Source organism: Schistocerca serialis, chromosome 5, assembly GCF_023864345.2.
Source record: "Schistocerca serialis cubense isolate TAMUIC-IGC-003099 chromosome 5, iqSchSeri2.2, whole genome shotgun sequence".
NCBI lineage: Eukaryota > Metazoa > Arthropoda > Insecta > Orthoptera > Acrididae > Schistocerca > Schistocerca serialis.
Genome location: NC_064642.1, coordinates 762,278,207 through 762,300,388, shown reverse-complemented (window position 1 = coordinate 762,300,388; position 22,182 = coordinate 762,278,207). Strand labels below are relative to the sequence as shown.

The following is a 22,182-nucleotide window of genomic DNA, read 5'->3' as shown; positions in this document are numbered from 1 at the left end:
TCACCATTGGCAAAAGATTCCGGAGTAGTCCCCCATTCGGATCTCCGGGAGGGGACTGCCAAGAGGGAGGTTACCATGAGAAAAAGATTGAATAATCAGCGAAAGGATAACGTTCTACGAGTCGGGGCGTTGAATGTCAGAAGCTTGAACGTGGTAGGGAAACTAGAAAATCTGAAAAGGGAAATGCAAAGGCTCAATCTAGATATAGTAGGGGCCAGTGAAGTGAAGTGGAAGGAAGACAAGGATTTCTGGTCAGATGAGTATAGGGTAATATCAACAGCAGCAGAAAATGGTATAACAGGTGTAGGATTCGTTATGAATAGGAAGGTAGGGCAGAGGGCGTGTTACTGTGAACAGTTCAGTGACTGGGTTGTTCTAATCATAATCGACAGCAGACCAACACCGACAACGATAGTTCAGGTATACATGCCGACGTCGCAAGCTGAAGATGAACAGATAGAGAAAGTGTATGAGGATATTGAAAGGGTAATGCAGTATGTAAAGGGGGACGAAAATCTAATAGTCGTGGGCGACAGGAATGCAGTTGTAGGGGAAGGAGTAGAAGAAAAGGTTACAGGAGAATATGGGCTTGGGACAAGGAATGAAAGAGGAGAAAGACTAATTGAGTTCTGTAACAAGTTTCAGCTAGTAATAGCGAATACCCTGTTCACGAATCGCAAGAGGAGGATGTATACTTGGAAAAGGCCGGGAGATACGGGAAGATTTCAATTATATTACATCATGGTCAGACAGAGATTCCGAAATCAGATACTGGATTGTAAGGCACACCCAGGAGCAGATATAGACTCAGATCACAATATAGTAGTGATGAAGAGTAGGCTGAAGTTCAAGACATTAGTCAGGAAGAATCAATACGCAAAGAAGTGGGATACGGAAGTACTAAGGAATGACGAGATACGTTTGAAGTTCTCTAACGCTATAGATACAGCAATAAGGAATAGCGCAGTAGGCAGTACAGTTGAAGAGGAATGGACATCTCTAAAAAGGGCCATCACAGAAGTTGGGAAGGAAAACATAGGTACAAAGAAGGTAGCTGCGAAGAAACCGTGGGTAACAGAAGAAATATTTCAGTTGATTGATGAAAGGAGGAAGTACAAATATGTTCCGGGAAAATCAGGAATACAGAAATACCAATCGCTGAGGAATGAAATAAATAGGAAGTGCAGGGAAGCTAAGACGAAATGGCTGGAGGAAAAATGTGAAGACATCGAAAAAGATATGGTTGTCGGAATGACAGACTCAGCATACAGGAAAGTCAAAACAACCTTTGGTGACACTAAAAGCAACGGTGGTAACATTAAGAGTGCAACGGGAATTCCACTGTGAAATGCAGAGGAGAGAGCAGATAGGTGGAAAGAATACATTGAAAGCCTCTATGAGGGTGAAGATTTGTCTGATGTGATAGAAGAAGAAACAGGAGTCGATTTAGAAGAGATAGGGGATTCAGTATTAGAATCGGAATTTAAAAGAGCTTTGGAGGACTTACGGTCAAATAAGGCAGAAGGGATAGATTGAATTGAACGTTCGTAAATATAACGTGCTACTTACAAGCGTTCATATGAGCGCACGTTAACGCAGCACACAGTTTATAGACGATGGCTTTGAAGCTCGGAAGGTGACAGGAGTGGCAATTGTCGACTTATCAGCGGCGTATGATACGGTCAATCACCAGCTACTACTAGTCAAGGTCTAGAGTCTGACCAAAGATTTAGGTCTAACCAGACTCATCGCCTCCCTTCTGCAGAATCGCAAGTTCTTCGTCGGCTTTCAAGGACAACGTAGTCGATGGAGACTACAGAAGAATGGCCTCCCGCAAGGAAGTGTTTTGTCTCCAATTCCGTGTAATATATACACGAACGGCCAACCTATAGCCCCAAACACCGGGGGCTTCTTATATGCTGACGACCTCGCTCTAGCGACCCAGAGCACGGATTTTGAATCAGTGGAGAACAACGTCACGAATGCCCCTGAAGATCTATCCAGATACTACAACACAAACCAGCTTAAACCAAATCCTTCAAAGACCCAAGTGTGTGCTTTTCATTTGAGAAACAAGGAAACCACTCGCAAGTTGAAAATGGTGTGGTCGAGGGTCTTGATAGATCTCTCACTTTCAAAAAGTACCACATGGAATGCAAGTCTAACGTTTCCACCAGGAAACTGGCCGGATCACAGTGGGGTAGTCAACCTGAAACAATCCTAACATCTGCAATGGCCCTGTGCTATTCTGCGGCAGTTTACCTGTCCTCTTTGGTGTAATTCAACTCATGCCAAACAGGTGGATGTAGCGTTCAACGAAACCTGCAGAATTATAACAGGCTGCTTGAAATCCACTCCAGTCGAATGGCTTTACACCTCGCAGGAATAGCACCACCACCTGTTCGAAGAGAGATAGCTGCGAACAAGGAAAGAAAGGCAGTGGAACGGGAAATTACCGTCCCCTATATCGGCATGAACCGCATTCGCAAAGACTGAAGTTAAGGCAGAGTTTCCTTAGGACATCAAAGGAACTTAGAACCACTGCTGAAAAAGCTAGGTTGCAACTATGGAGGGCTACGACCTACCTTCGCCCTGGTTGGAAAAGAGTTGTTGAAGACTTACCTCCAGGCCAGGACGGGAATGGACAACTTGGAAGTCCCTGAAGAGACTGAGATCCGGAGTTGGAAGATCAAACGTTAACTTGGCAAGGTGGTGATACACTGATCCAAATGATATTCGGTGTGACTGTGAAGAAGAACAGACAATTCGGCACGTGATTCGGTGTCGATTGTGCCCAGTCTCCTGTACAAAAGATGATCTTCAACAAGCAGCAGAAAATGCACTGGAAGCGGCCAAGTTTTGGTCAAAAGTAATTTAATCGTAACTGTGTAAAATGTATCTTCATGTACATGTTTGTTTCTGACACGAGCATTCGCGGAAAAAAAGTCTAAGTCTCATACACACGCTTACTGACGCGCTATTAGAAAGATAGGTGGCGCCCTTGGGCTGTTCAATTGATAGCGTGTTTCCGTGATGACCAGACGAATTTTCTATGTATTTGTGTTATTTTTCTTTACTGGACGTCGCGAAAAATGAGTAGAACTGAAGCCGAGAGTACTGACACTGAACTACTAATCGACAAAGTGAAAAAAAAAGTATTTTGAAATACAGGATCGGAAATGCATAAAAACAAAATTTTGAGACGGTGAGCCTCGGAAGAATTGGTTTTGATCTTCTGTGAGGGAAATGACTAAGAGCAATGGAAAAATACGGATAAGAAAAACTTTTTTCTGTAAACAAGCACACTTTCCTTCATGTCTTACGATCTGCATTTTCAGGTCGATCTATGTAAGCAAAATAGTTGTTAACTTTAGACAGAACGTTATTCGCTGTTGAAGTAGATCGTCCATTTATACTTGTGAGATGTTTTCGTATTCAAACACATCTCTCAAAATGGTTCAAATGGCTCTGAGCACTATGGGACTTAACTGCTGAGGTCATCAGTCCCCTAGAACTTAGAACTACTTAAACCTAACTAACCTAAGGACATCACACGCATCCATGCCCGAGGCAGGAGTCGAACCTGCGACCGTAGCGGTCGCTCGGTCCAGACTGTAGCGCCTAGAACCCCTCGGGCACTCCGGCCGGCCACATCTATCATTCGAACATAGTTGCGAAGTACTGTAATCGCTTTTAATGGGCGATGTAGTATTGTCCACTTACTACACGCTATACCATAAGTTATTCTGAACTTTTTTGCGTACTAAAGTTAGCCTTTAGGGAAGTATAATTTTTTCATACGTCAGCTGCATTCCGTCTCGGGTCTCATCAAGTTTTTCACCAGTCCAAGTGCTTCATCACCTACACTCACGTAAGGAAGCGATTCTCGCGATTTTCTGCTAAAGGTCTTTGTTTCGATACGTCCACAGATTTTCCACTGAGTTTTTTTGTAGAACGGAGTATCTGAAAATTCTTGCGTTACTGTCTTTTTCCATAAACGCGAATGTCTAGCTAGATAAAGCGATAGCCAGAGTCAAATAGCGCCGGAAGCGCCAGAGGAAAAAAATGTTTGTAAATGAAGTATAAGGAACTTTAAAGTTATGGATTTTGTATCCTAACATGTTTATCATCGGGAGTTCCGGTGCAATAAGGAAACATTGCGTACTATTCAAATGCCTGAGATATTTTAATCCACTTTTCTTCATCTCGTGTTAGGATCACAATGACAATTTCATCCAGGTAACTTTGCATTCTTGACGAATTACCCCAGATATAGTGGGTTTTCCAATTTTATGTGAATAGTGTAGCTCAGTCAATGATTGAATCGCATCCTCATTGTTGATGTTATAATATTCCTGCTGCATCTAAACTATGGAATTTCTGAAACTTCTAACATTACGCTTTAAGCGTCTGTAGAGTTTTTCAGGGTACAGTGCCCTCTAAATGGCAACGTATTTGCCGAATGTTAATAATTTATATTTGGCGAATGTTAGTAATATATATACTGTCTGGCGCAGTTGTTAGATCGCTTACTGCTGCTACAACGTCAGGTTATCAAGATTTAAGTGAGTTTGAACATAGTGTTACAGTCGGCACACGAGCTATAGGAGGCAGCGTCTCCGAGGCAGCGATGAAGTGGGGATTTTCCTGTACGACCATTTCACGAGTGTACCGTGAACATTAGAAATCCGGTAAAACATCAAATCTCCGACATCGCTGCGGCCGATAGAAGATCCTGCAAGAACGGAACCAAAGACGACTGAAGAGAATCGTTCAAGGCGACAGAAGTGCAACGCTTCCGCAAGTTGCTGCCGATTTCAGTGCTGGGCCATTAACAAGTGTCAGAGTGCGAACCATTCAACGAAACGTAATCGAAAAGGGGTTTGGGAGCTGAACGCCCACTCGTGCACCCTCGATTACTTCATGACGCTAAGCTTTACGCCTCGCCTGGGCCTGTCAACACGGGCATTGGACTGTTGATGACCGGAAAAATGTTGCCTGGTCGAGTCTCGTTTCAAATTGTATCGAGGGGTTGGAGGTGTACGGATATGGAGACAACCTCATGAACCCATTGACCCTACATGTGAGCAGGGGACTGTTCAAGCTGGTGGAGGCTCTGTAATGGTGTGGGGCATGTGTAGTTGGATTGATATGGGACCCCTGATACGTCTACATACGACTCTGACAGGTGACACGTACATAAACATCCTGTCTGATCACTAGGGCCCGGATTTTAATGACAAGTCATATTTTTTTCTAAACTATAGAGTCAATTTTAGAACAATTTATACACAAATCTACGCATTTTAGTGTCGAAAAATGTATTTTGATTGTCATATGAAGTCATATTTCAACAAATTTTAGTGATAGGTCATATTGCGGCTAATTTTTAATATAATAGGTCATATTTCCGTCAACTTTTGCCAAAAATGCATATACCGTTTTTCTCGTATCTTACGGGACACACGAATAAGAAAATGAATATGTTGCTCACGAGACAACATTTAACATGCTATTAAGAAAGGTAAACAGATAAATTAGTACACAGCTTTATTTCTCAGGACTGTAGCAGAAAATCGGCGTACCACAACAGTCGTTTCGCCAACATAAAACATTGTTGTGCAGAGTCGACAATATGCTCTCAGAGCCAACAAAGGCGGCTTCTGCCGTAAAAATCCCCGCAATCGCACAGGTGTTCCCAGTAACCAGTTTGAATACAGCCTTTGCCTTGTTCAACAAGCCTAAAGCAAAGTGCTCCGACAGCGTGAAGTCGCGAGGGTATATTCGAGAATTTGGAGAGAAGTTCTTTAGTACTGATGGGAAAATATTATTTTGTAAACTGTGTGAAGTTAAAGTTAGTGCAGAAAAGAGCTTTAATGTGCAACAACACTGTAATACCGCTAAACACAGCAGCTGTGTGCAACGAAGTGTTGAAAATAACAGCAGGCAAACGCTGTTATTTGAACAGACAGGTCAATCGTCAACCATGCAATCATTCTGCAAGGATTTGTGTGAGATGATGGTGTCCTGCAATATCCCATTGGAAAAGCTGAAGAATCCATGCTTCAGACGGTTCTTGGAGAAGTACACAACACATCCAGTTCCAGATGAATCTACACAGAGAAAGAACTATTTATCCGTATGCTACAATGATGTGCTCAACAAAATACGAATTACTATTGCTGAGCAAAAGATCTAGCTGTCGATAGATGAAACTACGGATATTAGTGAGCGATATATTGCAAATGTTGTTGTTGGTGTTCTAAAAGTTGATGGCCCTGGAGATATGTTCCTACTAACGTGTGAAGCTCTTGATAGACTTCGACGACTGCTATTTTGTTTGACAACTCTCTGAAGTTACTGTGGCTGGATGGTGTGAAAAGAGACGTTTTTCTGCTTGTAGCAGATGGTGCTTCATGTATGGCTAAAGCAGCCAAAGGGCTTCAGATTCTCTGCCCCAGTATGGTGTACGCCACTTGCCTTGCACTTGCGTTGCACAGAGTTGCCGAAGAGGTTCAATCAAATTACCCTGACGTGGACAAATTAATTTCCTGTGGCAAGAAAATCTATATGAAGGCTCTGCTACAGGTGCAGGAATTCAAGGAACAAGCACCTTCAACGCCTCTCCCACCTAAATCTGTTCTTACAGGATGGGGTTCTTGGCTTAATGCTGCTGAGTATTACTCCACTAACTACACACAAATAAAAACAATCTTCTGTGAGCTTGATAGCGATGAATCAAGTGCTATCAAAATTGTGAAAGACGTTTTTACAGATACATTGTCTCGAAACTTAGCATACATCAACGCCAATTTTTCAGTGATATCAAAAGCCATAAAACGACTGGAAGCTGTTGGCACTTAACTATGTGAGGACCTGAGTATTGTGCAACATGTGCAGAGTGAGTTGGGTCGTGTTCGTGGTCATGTGGCTGACAAAGTGAAAACCAAATTGCAAAGTGTTCTCCAACGGAATCCTGGCTATTCTACACTGTGCAATATTAGTGACAGTCTTTCAGGGAATGCCGCAACACTTGAAGATACTGAAACAAAGCTGAACTCCAGTGAACTGGATGCCTTCAAATACGCTCCAGTGACGTCTTGTGAAGTGGAGAGAAGATTTTCCAGGTACAAAACTATCCTCAGCGGCAACCGTAGATCTTTGACAAAGGAAAACCTGAAAATGCACCTTGTGATCTAGTGCAACTTTGGAGATACTGGAGATTGACATACGGTATTAAATAATGTGAAACGCTTTAAATACTATGTAGAAATAAAAACATTGTTTTACTGTTTCGATAGATGATCTTTTCACTGTACTTTGTGTTTAGAAAATAAAACATTCAGACATTCAAAAAATAGGTGCAAATTAGCCACAAACCCTACAGAATGAAAGAACTATACTTACAATATTTTGAGAAGTGAATTTTGTATTACTTTATTATTAATAAAAAATTAAATAAACTAACATGAATGCCTTAAATAAACTTCTATTAAGTCATATTTTAATTTTTAAGGTCGTCTTTATGTAAGTTTTAGGTCATAAATGCTCGCATATTTCACTGTTTTTTAGGTAATTAAAAATCCGGACCCTACTGATCACCTGTGTCTATTCATGTCCGTTGGACATTCTGACGGACTTGGGCAATTCCAGCAGGGCAATGGGACACCCCATAAGTCCAGAAATGCTACAGTGTGGCTCCAGGAACACTATTCTGACTTTAAACACTTCCGCTGGACACCAAACTCCCCAGACATGAACATTATTGAGCATATCTGGAACGTCTTGCAACGTTCTGTTCAGAAGAGATCTCCACCCTCTCGTACTCTTACGGATTTTTGGACAGCCCTGCAGGATTCATGGTGTCAGTCCCCTCCAGCACTACTTCAGACATTAGTCGAGCTCATGCCACGTCGTGTTGCGGCACTTTTGCGTGTTCGCCGGGGCTCTACTCGGTGTTAGGCAGGTGTACCAGTTTCTTTCACTCTCCAGTGTAGATTTAAGTGTTAGAAAGTCTTTTCTAAAGGTATCTGGAGTGTAGACACGTATGGAAGTAAAACGTGGATGATCAACAGTCTAGACAAAAAGAGAATAGTAGTTTTTGAAATGTGGTACTATAGAAGAATGCTGAAGATTAGATAAGTAGATCATGTAACTAATGAGGGGGAACTGAAGAGAATTCGGGAGACGAGCACTTTATGAAACAACGTGACTAAAAGGAGGGATCAGATAATAGGAAACATTCGGAGTCACCAATTTAGTACTGGTCGGAATTGTGGGGAACAAAAATCTTAAAAAGAGATCAAGAGGCGAATACAGTAAGCAGATTTAGAAGGATGTAGGTTGCATTAGATATTCGGAGATAAGAGAGATTGGCGAGGAGAGCTCCATCAAACAAGTCTTCGGGTTGAACAACACAACTATAAACACAAGCGACAGAAGACTAAAAGTGACAGAAATATAAATGAACAGAAGTCAAGTAATGATATACAAAGACAAGTTGCCGGCAGAAGTAAAGGGGAAGTACTCGACGAAATAGTTCAGAATATAAAGAATCACAGTTATGGGAGCTTCGTAAGCCCAAAATATCCAATGGGACGTGCGACTCGCGAGTCGGTCTACTTCTTTAACTTCTTACGAGTTTGGAAACAGTCGAGAGTCAGTTGTCTACTTGGAGAAGAGCGGGGATGGGTACTTGCCTGTGGCTGCTCGTATGAGGTCTGTTCAGAAAATTCCGAAACTTTATCCACAAAATTTTTCTACGCTTACCTTATACTTATTGTGTATAGTCTCTTTCGAAATACTCTTTTAGACAATTGAGACACCGCTCCCACCGTGGTACGCCTCTCGCTGGATCTGGCGAAGCGCCGTCTGCGAATTTTCATTTTTCCCGCCTGTCGTTGCAAATCTTCGTCCTTTCAACAGGGTTTTCAACTTTGTAAATAAAAGAAACCGTTCGCAGGGGCCAGGTCTGGAGAGTACGGAGGAAGATGCAGCACAGTGATTTCCTTTTTTTGTGCAATACTCACGCACCAACAATGCATGTGCGGGTGCGTTATCGTGACCCAAGAGCCATAAATTGTCTCGCCACATTTCAGACATTTGGCTCTCACATTTTCCCGCAGGCGCCGCAACACGTCCTGATAGAACCATCGATTAACAGTTTGTACTTGTGGCAGGAGTTCATGACGGACTAATCCTTCAAAGTCGAATAACTCTGTGAGCATGGCTTTGGCATTTGACCTGAACTGACCAGTTTTCGTTGGTATTGGAAAACCTTTTCCGACCCATTGTGAAGACCTTGGTCTCAAAATCGTAACCGTAGACCGACGTCTCCTCATCAGTTATGATTCTCTTAAAGAACATCTCGTTCTCATTTGCACGATCCAAAATTCTTCTCAGGTTGTGAGGCGAAGCCCTTTCTGGTATTGACTCGTGAGCCGTGGTACGAACTTGGTGGCAACACGATCTATTCGAAGATGCTGTGTCAGGATTTCATAACACGATCCAACTTAAATGTTACATTCCTCGGCAATCTCTCGGACAGTCAGTCTTCGATTGGCACGCATTATTTCGTTGACGTTCCTGACATGAGCGTTGTCGGTAGACGTCGAAGGGCGTCCTGAACGAGGGTCGTCTTTAACTTCCGTCCGGCCATTTTTAAACCTCATGAACGCTTCGTAACACCGGGTTCGACTTGAACACTCATCACCGTACACATCGTTTGGTTGTTGTTGTTGTTGTGGTCTTCAGTCCTGAGACTGGTTTGATGCAGCTCTCCATGCTACTCTATCCTGTGCAAGCTTTTTCATCTCCCAGTACCTACTGCAACCTACATCCTTCTGAATCTGCTTAGTGTATTCATCTCTTGGTCTCCCCCTACGATTTTTACCCTCCACGCTGCCCTCCAATACTAAATTGGTGATCCCTTGGTGCCTCAGAACATGTGCTACCAACCGATCCCTTCTTCTGGTCAAGTTGTGCCACAAAATTCTCTTCTCCCCAATCCTATTCAATACTTCCTCATTAGTTATGTGATCTACCCATCTAATCTTCAGCATTCTTCTGTAGCACCACATTTCGAAAGCTTCTATTCTCTTCTTGTCCAAACTATTTATCGTCCATGTTTCACTTCCATACATGGCTACACTCCATACGAATACTTTCAGAAATGACTTCCTGACACTTAAATCAATACTGGATGTTAGCAAATTTCTCTTCTTCAGAAACGCTTTCCTTGCCATTGCCAGCCTACATTTTATATCCTCTCTACTTCGACCATCATCAGTTATTTTGCTCCCCAAATAGCAAAACTCCTTTACTACTTTAAGTGCCTCATTTCCTAATCTAATTCCCTCAGCATCACCCGACTTAATTAGACTACATTCCATTACCCTTGTTTTGCTTTTGTTGATGTTCATCTTATATCCTCCTTTCAAGACACTGTCCATTCCATTCAACTGCTCTTCCAAGTCCTTTGCTGTCTCTGACAGAATTACAATGTCATCGGCGAACCTCAAAGTTTTTATTTCTTCTCCATGAATTTTAATACCTACTCCGAATTTTTCTTTTGTTTCCTTTACTGCTTGCTCAATATACAGATTGAACAACATCGGGGACAGGCTATAACCCTGTCTTACTCCCTTCCCAACCACTGCTTCCCTTTCATGTCCCTCGACTCTTATAACTGCCATCTGGTTTCTGTACAAATTGTAAATAGCCTTTCGCTCCCTGTATTTTACCCCTGCCACCTTTAGAATTTGAAAGAGAGTATTCCAGTCAACATTGTCAAAAGCTTTCTCTAAGTCTACAAATGCTAGAAACGTAGGTTTGCCTTTCCTTAATCTTTCTTCTAAGGTAAGTCGTAAGGTCAGTATTGCCTCACGTGTTCCAGTGTTTCTACGGAATCCAAACTGATCTTCCCCGAGGTTGGCTTCTACTAGTTTTTCCATTCGTCTGTAAAGAATTCGTGTTAGTATTTTGCAGCTGTGACTTATTAAGCTGATAGTTCGGTAATTTTCACATCTGTTAACACCTACTTTCTTTGGGATTGGAATTATTATATTCTTCTTGAAGTCTGAGGGTATTTCGCCTGTTTCATACATCCTGCTCACCAGATGGTAGAGTTTTGTCAGGACTGGCTCTCCCACGGCCGTCAGTAGTTCCAATGGAATATTGGCTACTCCGGGGGCCTTGTTTCGACTCAGGTCTTTCAGTGCTCTGTCAAACTCTTCACATCGTTTGGTGTGCATCTATAAAAATCTTATGCAGGCGCGTTGCTCCTCTAACTCTGCCAAGTCGAATTCGCAAACTGTGCGACACAACGTTCTACTCACTACAGCACTCAACAATAACTAACAAACATACAACAATGAAACTTCCGGCAGTTACACATTAAACTCAGGTGTGTTCAGGGATGCCAACCGCTTTTCGCTCCAGCACACCAACGGCCAGAAATTACGAATGTACCGGAATTTTTGAAAAGGCCACATAGTGCTTGTTTACAAAGAGAAGAGCTAATTCTGAGGGGAGGCGCAGGGTATAGAGGAGGTAAGCTCCGCCCACCGGCACACAGCATACTGGCGGGGTAATAAGTCGCGCTGACGTTACGCAGTGCTGGCAACACTCCGGCGTGCACATAAAAGTTGTGCTCCAAGCGGTATACACAATGCCATCTATTAGCCGCAGCAGCAACTGTTAATGTTGCGCATATACTAGCGCAAAAGCGGATAGCGGCATAATAAAAGATTGCAGGATACGTGAAATTATTTATGTGTAAAACCCAATGTTGCAATTTCGACGGTTAGCCGTTATGAAGTGAAATCTAAAGTTTCATATTGAATGATACTGCCTATTGCTACTAATTTCGTAACAATTCTCTTGGACAATTTGGCATTATACAGAACTAGTAAAAAAAGCTTACATTGTGGCAATAAAAATAGAAGGAATAAATTTGGAAAATTTATTGACAATTGTTACGCTGTATTGTACCCTCAAATACATCACTCAGAATCACCTTCATTGTACTCCTCTTCTGTGTGTGCTTCATGTTCGTCGCTACTGTCCGTTTCGGCACTGTTAATAATGATATCGTCTATTGTACAGGACGAAGTTTGGGAGCAATCTTCTGTACCATATAAAAATCTTCGATTGTTTGTTTTACGACAGTCCTGTCGAAATTATCCAACTGGATTTTTCCAGTAGATCTTGGCCTAAATAAAAGAGAATCAAAAAAGGGTTAGATAGTCCGACTGTAAGAATGTGTAGTTAGAAGTAACAAGGAGACGTTTCCAGGTGAAGAATCTACTTTTTTAAAACACTTATAGAGTACTGATAGTGTAGTAGGTTATGGTCCCTGGTGTCATAGTATGCAGTCAGATTTAACTGAATGAGTAAAAATGATTATAACAGTCCTTGCTATTAATATTAAAAAAAATTGCGGTGCAACAAAAAATGGCTCTGAGCACTATGGGACTCAACTTCTGAGGTCATTAGTCCCCTAGAACTTAGAACTAGTTAAACCTAACTAACCTAAGGACATCACACACATCCATGCCCGAGGCAGGATTCGAACCTGCGATCTTAGCGTTCCCGCGGTTCCAGACTGCAGCGCCTCGAACCGCACGGCCATTTCGGCCGGCCGGTGCAACAGGATTCGTGCTTGTCACCTTCGGTACAGCTACACAGCGAATTGCGTTGATATGACTAATTTACAGCTTTAGACTCAATTTTATATGCTTATTGGAGGACAAGAAATTCTTTCACACCATACAAACAAAACGACTACAGTAATTCAGACAAGCGGTACGGCAGATTCAAAGCAATGTCGAACTGAAAAATTTAACTGAAATTTACCTTTTTTTTGCCGGGAGTTTCTGGTGATTTTCCTGGGTTGTCTTTAGAAAAATCTACGCATTCTTTTCACGGAACTGACGCTCACCCCTGTATAAGCAACTGTTCGTGTTACTGACTGCGAAAGAGGGTGGATCAATTTTTTATTTTTGGTCTCTTCTTCGCAGCATTGAACGACATTACTAATTATTTTCCTTTCTCGACTCCGTAGTGTGATACCCTTTGCTCTTCTCTGAGGAGTGGATGGAGTATTTGGCGTTGCCCGCGATGGGCCAGGAACCTCTTCGTCACTCATAATGCAGTGTAAAACTTCACTAAGGAACGTAGCGAAGCTCACCAGTCACTTTACAATGGCTACGCACAGTTCAGTATTACATCACTGTAGACTTGGCCACTGTTTCTATGTTTCGATACAGTGTATCGATACGTGGAACTGTTTCAGTGTTTCGGAACGGTTGTGGTTCACTGTTTCGGAATAGTGGTGTTTCATTCCGCCCCTGTCTCGGACCAGATTCGATCTCGAGCCAGACACAGAAACTGTATCGTTGTTTCAAGATAAGGCGGTTTCAGTCCACCTGTGCTTGGAACGGACTAACTGTATCGAAACAGTGATGTTTCATTCCACTCTGTGTCGGACGAGATTCGGGCTCGGCACAGGTACTGAAACACAACATACCACTTCATGAAACTCTTTCAAAAGTGTCGAAATCTTTTTGACAAGCAATAGCATGAAGCTTAAGATATCCGAAAATAAAGCTTCATTTCTAGCTGACTGTCCTGTTTCGAAATGGCGTAACATCTGCTTTATAAACACTAACCAAACAATAAAACAACGCATACTATTCACATTCAAAATAATAAATATGTGAAAATCATTCAGTTAAATTACACTTTTTTTTTATAACATACGCTTGCCAGTTCATGTACAGTAATCATATTCAGAAACGCAAGTAAGCCTACAACATTTTGAATAAAAAAAGGCGTAGAGTGACAGTTATTAGACATATACATAAATTTGATGTAGGTATAATTGCAAGCAATCTGTTTGACAAATCACTGATAGTGTAATGGTGTACGGGAAGGGCTGGGAAGCATGGTGAATTTATAGTAACGGTTCGAAACACTTTGAAAGATAAAAAAATTTTCTGTTATATTTTCTTATTTATTCGAATCATTTTGCGTTATTTGTGAGTCTATAGTCACTGTGCCTATTATCGACAATGATTCTCTTTGTGTAGATGGAAATTATCAGGATGTGGGAATGTGGGACTCCCATTAGAATATCCGTTGTTTCTGCAGTTCGCTCCCACCTCCAGTTCCGTTCGTGGTGGTTCTTCTGTCTTCAGCTATGGCTGTCCTCAGCCAATTGAAAAGTATGAAAGTCACACGACACGAAAGCAGCGCCTTTGCTGCAGGAAATACGAAACTGCCAAGACGCCTAAGTGATAATTTCATACTTTCTGGGATATGATTAGCGCTCTCGCAACTCATTTGTGTTTATATGGACATACTTATATACAGTAGACATTCAAGATGATAAAATGTGTAGGTTTATTAGATTACAAAACACAAACTGTTTCACTGTTTCGAAACAGCGTATCGGAACATTACATTGTACTGTTTCATTTGTTTCGAAACAGTTACGTGTTTCAGTTTGCCCATCTCTACGTCACTGAGGTTGGCAGCGGCCGGACGCTGAAACACGATTGAACCGAAGTGAACCGAATTTTAACGACTCAGAACTAGGGAGGCCTGGCTCTTTTTTTTGAACAGGCCACTTAACAGTAGGGGCTGCCGACTCGCGGAACAGCCTGTGTTGCGAGCGCCGATGCACCTCGCAGCATCCCGGCAGCCGCTCGTCGGAACACACTGTGCGCCCTGCCTGCTACCTGCTGGAGGTGCTGCCGCCGTGTTTTGTTTGGTTTCCGCGGCTCCGCCACTCATCCGTGTCAAGGCCAGCCGGTGGGGACTTACCTGCCCCGCTTGCCGCTGCCGCTATCTTTAGACATTCACCCACATGTCCAGCGCAGTGAACCCTGCGATAACGTGCCAGGAGAGGGCAAGGCAGCTGATAAACCACCTCACCAGGCAGACAACCGACAACCTCGATAACACAATCTCGAGCCGCATCTGTTGGATGAAAAAGCATCTTGCTATATATACGGAACAGTCGTCATTAGTACTGTTTACGCGTGATAGCTTGCATTTCTCACCGTTCACATTACGAACTCAGGAAAAAATTACTCGACTGAGCAGAATTGAGAGGGAGAAAGCCCTTGCCATTGGCCAAATGTTTATCGAACGACAGCAGAGTTTGTTTTCTTTGCGAAACGTTTCAAAGTTTCGGCTATCGTCAGGTCGAAAAGCTAAGATAGATTTGAAAACCTATCTACTTTCAAAGATTTGATAGCTTATGTAGCTGCCATTACTGTGTATGAGCGTGTTTGTTTGTGTGTGTCCCATAATAATGAAAGATGACACTTCAGAGATGCGTCCATATTTCTATTGGATGCTTACTAATGAAAGTTATATCCTCTTAACGCAAAAGTATGAGATTCCACCGTTAGCAATACTGTATGTATGTATGTTAACCGGGGACCTAGAAACGACGGAGAGGCTCCGACACCGCCGCAGCCGCAGTGGTCCACAACCCCACGACGACTACCGCAGTCCACTTCACCCCTCCACCGCCCCACACCGAACTCAGTGTTATTGTGCGGTTCGGCCCCCGGTGGACCCCCCCCCCCCCCCCCCCCCCACCAGGGAACGTCTCACACCAGACAAGTGTAACCCCTATGTTTGCGTGGTAGAGTAATGGTGGTGTACGCGTACGTGGAGAACTTGTTTTCGCAGCAATCGCCGACATAGTGTAACTGAGGCGGAATAAGAGGAAGCAGCCCGCATTCGCCGAGGCAGATGAAAAACCGCCTAAAAACCATCCACAGACTGGGCGGTTCACCAGGCGCTCCTTCCCTTCCTGAAAGCCGTGCCTTAGACCGCACAGCTTACCGGGCGGGCTAGGAGTACTGTAGTATACAGCCGTACCCCATACGCATCACTAGTTCTCTAGAACTCTTGGTGCCGAGCGCGCCCTTTTCGATACGAGGCATTGTCAAACTGTTTCGTTAGACAATACCCGAGCGCTACTGCTTACGCGCCATGTGAATCAAGGGCAGTTGGCCAGGTATCCCGTGAAATACTCGTAGGCTGTACAGTCGCACATAAAGAAAAGTAGAGAGTTTGCCGATCTTGACAAAATACAGGGCATCTCAAAAGATGCGGCGCTACTTTTATCTGTTTTAGCATCCAAACTAATTAATACAGGGTGATTCAAAAAGAATACCACAACTTTATAAAAATGTGTATTTAATGAAAGAAACATAATATAACCTTCCGTTACACATCATTACAAAGAGTATTTAAAAAGGTTTTTTTTTTCACTCAAAAACAAGTTCAGAGATGTTCAATATGGCCCCCTCCAGACACTCGAGCAATATCAACCCGATACTCCAACTCGTTCCACACTCTCTGTAGCATATCAGGCGTAACAGTTTGGATAGCTGCTGTTATTTCTCGTTTCAAATCAGCAATGGTGGCTGGGAGAGGTGGCCGAAACACCATATCCTTAACATACCCCCATAAGAAAAAATCGCAATGGGTAAGATCAGGGCTTCTTGGAGGCCAGTGATGAAGTGCTCTGTCACGGGCTGCCTGGCGGCCGATCCATCGCATCGGGTAGTTGACGTTCAGGTTTCATAACTAGCCTTTTTCGTAGGACTCTCCATACAGTTGATTGTGGAATTTGCAGCTCTCTGCTAGCTCTGCGAGTCGATTTTCCTGGGCTGCGAACAAATGCTTGCTGGATGCGTGCTACATTTTCATCACTCGTTCTCGGCCGTCCAGAACTTTTCCCTTTGCACAAACACCCATTCTCTGTAAACTGTTTATACCAACGTTTAATACACCACCTATCAGGAGGTTTAACACCATACTTCGTTCGAAATGCACGCTGAACAACTGTCGTCGATTCACTTCTGCCGTACTCAAAACACAAAAAGTTTTCTGTTGAGCGGTCGCCATCTTAGCATCAACTGACGCTGACACCTAGTCAACAGCGCCTCAAGCGAACAAATGTACAACTAAATGAAACTTTATAGCTCCCTTAATTCGCCGACAGATAGTGCTTAGCTCTGCCTTTTGTTGTTGCAGAGTTTTAAATTCCTAAAGTTGTGGTATTCTTTTTGAATCACCCTGTATATTCAACCCATGTTTTGCTTATGTAACACAGTCTCCCACCAAACTTTTATGCCATTCAATCATTTTCAACTTGTGCGCCTTTGATGGCACACACGACATCCCGTCCATTTTCAAGATCTATCCATACTCAGCGCAATATAGCCCCATCAACTGTGCCAATGGCAGCAACGATTCGGTTATTTAAATCATCGATGTGGTTGACAGCTGTTTGGTAAAATCTGTTCTTGACATACCCCCCCCCCCCCCCTCCCTCCTTAGAAAGATGTCTTTTGGTGTAACCTCAGGCGACCTAGCAGACCATGGAACTGGACCACCCTTGCTAGTCCAGCGGTATGGAAACACCACATCTACACTGGGATCATCATAAGAATAAACCTGATGTCCCGGCTGCGGTGGTCCAGCGGTTCTAGGCGCGCAGTCCGGAACCGCGCGACTGCTACGGTCGCAGGTTCGAATCCTGCCTCGGGCATGGATGTGTGTGATGTCTTTCGGTTGGTTAGGTTTAAGTAGTTCTAAGTTCTAGGGGACTTATGACCTAAGATGTTGAGTCCCATAGTGCTGAGAGCCATTTGAACCATTTTTTGAAACCTGATGTAAACATTACACCATGTATTCTTCCACGTTCGCTTGAATCTCACTGGATATCGTTTTACGTGGGGCGGAAGCCAAGTTTGTGCCCAGTACAGTCAAGTACGATCATAAGGATGGATACGTTTTACGCTGTGTTACATGCACATAGACTGAGCGATAATGCGGGATAACAGCTTTCCCGTAGCGTTCGACGAGGACAGCACTGGCCGGCCAACTGGTCCAACTAACCTGCAATGGTGTGAGACGTTGCACTTCAGACGTAAGAAGAGATAGCTTCGAATGTCATTTACTTTCTGAAGAGAATGAAATAATATTCGGCGAAACTCCAGCACTACCGCACGCTTCTTTGGTGACCAGACAGACAGACCTAACATAAATTACATATTTTTTTCTGAGCGAGCTTCGAATGTGTGATGCAAGAGCATACCGCAGTGATATCACCGTACTGTTGAATACTGAAGCCACTGAAGGTACAGTCGTCTGGTGAGCTCTTAGCTCCTTCACTGTCCGAATCCGAGAAATACATTTCAGTTCTCGAACTGTAATCTGCTACGTTGAGAACGAGTCGATCAACAACGGAATGGCGCAGTGGTTAGCACACTGGGCTCGCATTCGGGAGGACGTCCGTTCAATCCCGCGTCCGGCCATCCTGACTTAGGTTTTCCGTGATTTCTGGGTGGAGATTTTAATTTGCCGGATATAGACTGGGAGACTCAGACGTTCATAACGGGTGACAGGGACAAAGAATCCAGTGAAATTTTTTTAAGTGCTTTATCTGAAAACTACCTTGAGCAGTTAAACAGAGAACCGACTCGTGGCGATAACATATTAGACCTTCTGGTGACAAACAGACCCGAACTATTTGAAAAAGTTAACGCAGAACAGGGAATCAGCGATCATAAAGCGGTTACGGCATCGATGATTTCAGCCGTAAATAGGAATATTAAAAAGGGTAGGAAGTTTTTTCTGTTTAGAAAAAGTGACAAAAAGCAGATTTCAGAGTACCTGTTGGCTCAACACAAAAGTTTTGTCTCAAGTACAGATAGTGTTGAGGATCAGTGGACAAAGTTCAAAACCGTCGTACATAATGCGTTAGATGAGTATGTGCCAAGCAAGATCGTTAAGAGATGGAAAAGAGCCACCGTGGTACAACAACCGAGTTAGAAAACTGCTGCGTAAGCAAAGGGAACTTCACAGCAAACATAAACATAGCCAAAGCCTTGCAGACAAACAAAAATTACGCGAAGCGAAATGTAGTGTGAGGAGGGCTATGCGAGAGACGTTCAATGAATTCGAAAGTAAAGTTCTATGTACTGACTTGGCAGAAAATCTTAAGAAATTTTGGTCTTATGTCAAAGCGGTAGGTGGATCAAAACAAAATGTCCAGACACTCTGTGACCAAAATGGTACTGAAACAGAGGATGACAGACTAAAGGCCGAAATACTAAATGTCTTTTTCCAAAGTTGTTTCACAGAGGAAGATTGCACTGTAGTTCCTTATCTACACTCCTGGAAACTGAAATAAGAACACCGTGAATTCATTGTCCCAGGAAGGGGAAACTTTATTGACACATTCCTGGGGTCAGATACATCACATGATCACACTGACAGAACCACAGGCACATAGACACAGGCAACAGAGCATGCACAATGTCGGCACTAGTACAGTGTATATCCACCTTTCGCAGCAATGCAGGCTGCTATTCTCCCATGGAGACGATTGTAGAGATGCTGGATGTAGTCCTGTGGAACGGCTTGCCATGCCATTTCCACCTGGCGCCTCAGTTGGACCAGCGTTCGTGCTGGACGTGCAGACCGCGTGAGACGACGCTTCATCCAGTCCCAAACATGCTCAATGGGGGACAGATCCGGAGATCTTGCTGGCCAGGGTAGTTGACTTACACCTTCTAGAGCACGTTGGGTGGCACGGGATACATGCGGACGTGCATTGTCCTGTTGGAACAGCAAGTTCCCTTGCCGGTCTAGGAATGGTAGAACGATGGGTTCGATGACGGTTTGGATGTACCGTGCACTATTCAGTGTCCCCTCGACGATCACCAGTGGTGTACGGCCAGTGTAGGAGATCGCTCCCCACACCATGATGCCGGGTGTTGGCCCTGTGTGCCTCGGTCGTATGCAGTCCTGATTGTGGCGCTCACCTGCACGGCGCCAAACACGCATACGACCATCATTGGCACCAAGGCAGAAGCGACTCTCATCGCTGAAGACGACACGTCTCCATTCGTCCCTCCATTCACGCCTGTCGCGACACCACTGGAGGCGGGCTGCACGATGTTGGGGCGTGAGCGGAAGACGGCCTAACGGTGTGCGGGACCGTAGCCCAGCTTCATGGAAACGGTTGCGAATGGTCCTCGCCGATACCCCAGGAGCAACAGTGTCCCTAATTTGCTGGGAAGTGGCGGTGCGGTCCCCTACGGCACTGCATAGGATCCTACGGTCTTGGCGTGCATCCGTGCATCGCTGCGGTCCGGTCCCAGGTCGACGGGCACGTGCACCTTCCGCCGACCACTGGCGACAACATCGATGTACTGTGGAGACCTCACGCCCCACGTGTTGAGCAATTCGGCGGTACGTCCACCCGGCCTCCCGCATGCCCACTATACGCCCTCGCTCAAAGTCCGTCAACTGCACATACGGTTCACGTCCACGCTGTCGCGGCATGCTACCAATGTTAAAGACTGCGATGGAGCTCCGTATGCCACGGCAAACTGGCTGACACTGACGGCGGCGGTGCACAAATGCTGCGCAGATAGCGCCATTCGACGGCCAACACCGCGGTTCCTGGTGTGTCCGCTGTGCCGTGCGTGTGATCATTGCTTGTACAGCCCTCTCGCAGTGTCCGGAGCAAGTATGGTGGGTCTGACACACCGGTGTCAATGTGTTCTTTTTTCCATTTCCAGGAGTGTAGATTGTCGCACAGATGACAAAATGGTAGATATCGAAATAGACGACAGAGGGATAGAGAAACAATTAAAATCGCTCAAAAGAGGAAAGGCCTCTGGACCTGATGGGATACCAGTTCAATTTTACACAGAGTACGCGAAGGAACTTGCCCCCCTTCTTGCAGGGATGTACCGTAGGTCTCTAGAAGAGCGTAGCGTTCCAAAGGATTGGAAAAGGGCACAGGTCATCCCCGTTTTCAAGAAGGGACGTCGAGCAGATGTGCAGAACTATAGACCTATATCTCTAACGTCGATCAGTTGTAGAATTTTGGAACACGTATTGTGTTCGAGTATAATGACTTTTCTGGAGACAAGAAATCTACTCTGTAGGAATCAGCATGGGTTTCGAAAAAGACGGTCATGTGAAACCCAGCTCGCGCTATTCGTCCACGAGACTCAGAGGGCCATAGATACGGGTTCACAGGTAGATGCCGTGTTTCTTGACTTCCGCAAGGCGTTCGATACAGTTCCCCACAGTCGTTTAATGGACAAAGTAAGAGCATATGGACTATCAGACCAATTGTGTGATTGGATTGAGGAGTTCCTAGATAACAGGACGCAGCATGTCATTCTCAAAGGAGAGAAGTCTTCCGAAGTAAGAGTGATTTCAGGTGTGCCGCAGGGGAGTGTCATAGGACCGTTGCTATTCACAATATACATAAATGACCTTGTGGATGACATCGGAAGTTCACTGAGGCTTTTGCGGATGATGCTGTGGTGTATCGAGAGGTTGTAACAATGGAAAATTGTACTGAAATGCAGGAGGATCTGCAGCGAATTGACGCATGGTGCAGGGAATGGCAATTGAATCTCAATGTAGACAAGTGTAATGTGCTGCGAATACACAGAAAGATAGATCCTTTATCATTTAGCTACAAAATAGCAGGTCAGCAACTGGAAGCAGCTAATACCATAAATTATCTGGGAGTACGCATTAGGAGAGATTTAAAATGGAATGATCGTCGATAAAGCAGATGCCAGACTGAGATTCATTGGAAGAATCCTCAGGAAATGCAATCCGAAAACAAAGGAAGTAGGTTACAGTACGCTTGTTCGCCCACTGCTTGAATACTGCTCAGCAGTGTGGGATCTGTACCAGATAGGGTTGATAGAAGATATAGAGAAGATCCAACGGAGAGCAGCGCGCTTCATTACAGGATCATTTAGTAATCGCGAAAGCGTTACGGAGATGATAGATAAACTCCAGTGGAAGACTCTGCAGGAGAGACGCTCAGTAGCTCGGTACGGGCTTTTGTCAAAGTTTCGAGAACATACCTTCACCGAAGAGTCAAGCAGTATATTGCTCCCTCCTACGTATATCTCGCGAAGAGTTCTAGGGGACTGATGACAGATGTTAAGTCCCGTAGTGCTTAGAGCCATTTGAACCATTTTTTGAAACAAAAACTACAAAACTAAAACGTCATTAAGGAAAACGTTGATAGCTGTCAATACATAAGAATACCTTAATGTTTCATTTAACGTAACTTAGTAATAAGATATCTAATACATAACTAAGACA

General features: G+C 44.0%; 1 protein-coding gene across 1 annotated transcript in view; it reads right to left on the bottom strand.

Annotated features, from left to right (window-relative positions):
• LOC126482210 (repetin-like) overlaps nucleotides 1-14,861 on the bottom strand; it is a 78,626-nt gene extending 63,765 nt beyond the window's left edge. The window contains exon 1 of the mRNA XM_050106189.1: nucleotides 14,827-14,861. Within this exon, the coding sequence (XP_049962146.1) occupies nucleotides 14,827-14,861 (35 nt within the window). The remainder of the gene's footprint in view (nucleotides 1-14,826) is intronic.
• Nucleotides 14,862-22,182: the final 7,321 nt, after the last annotated feature.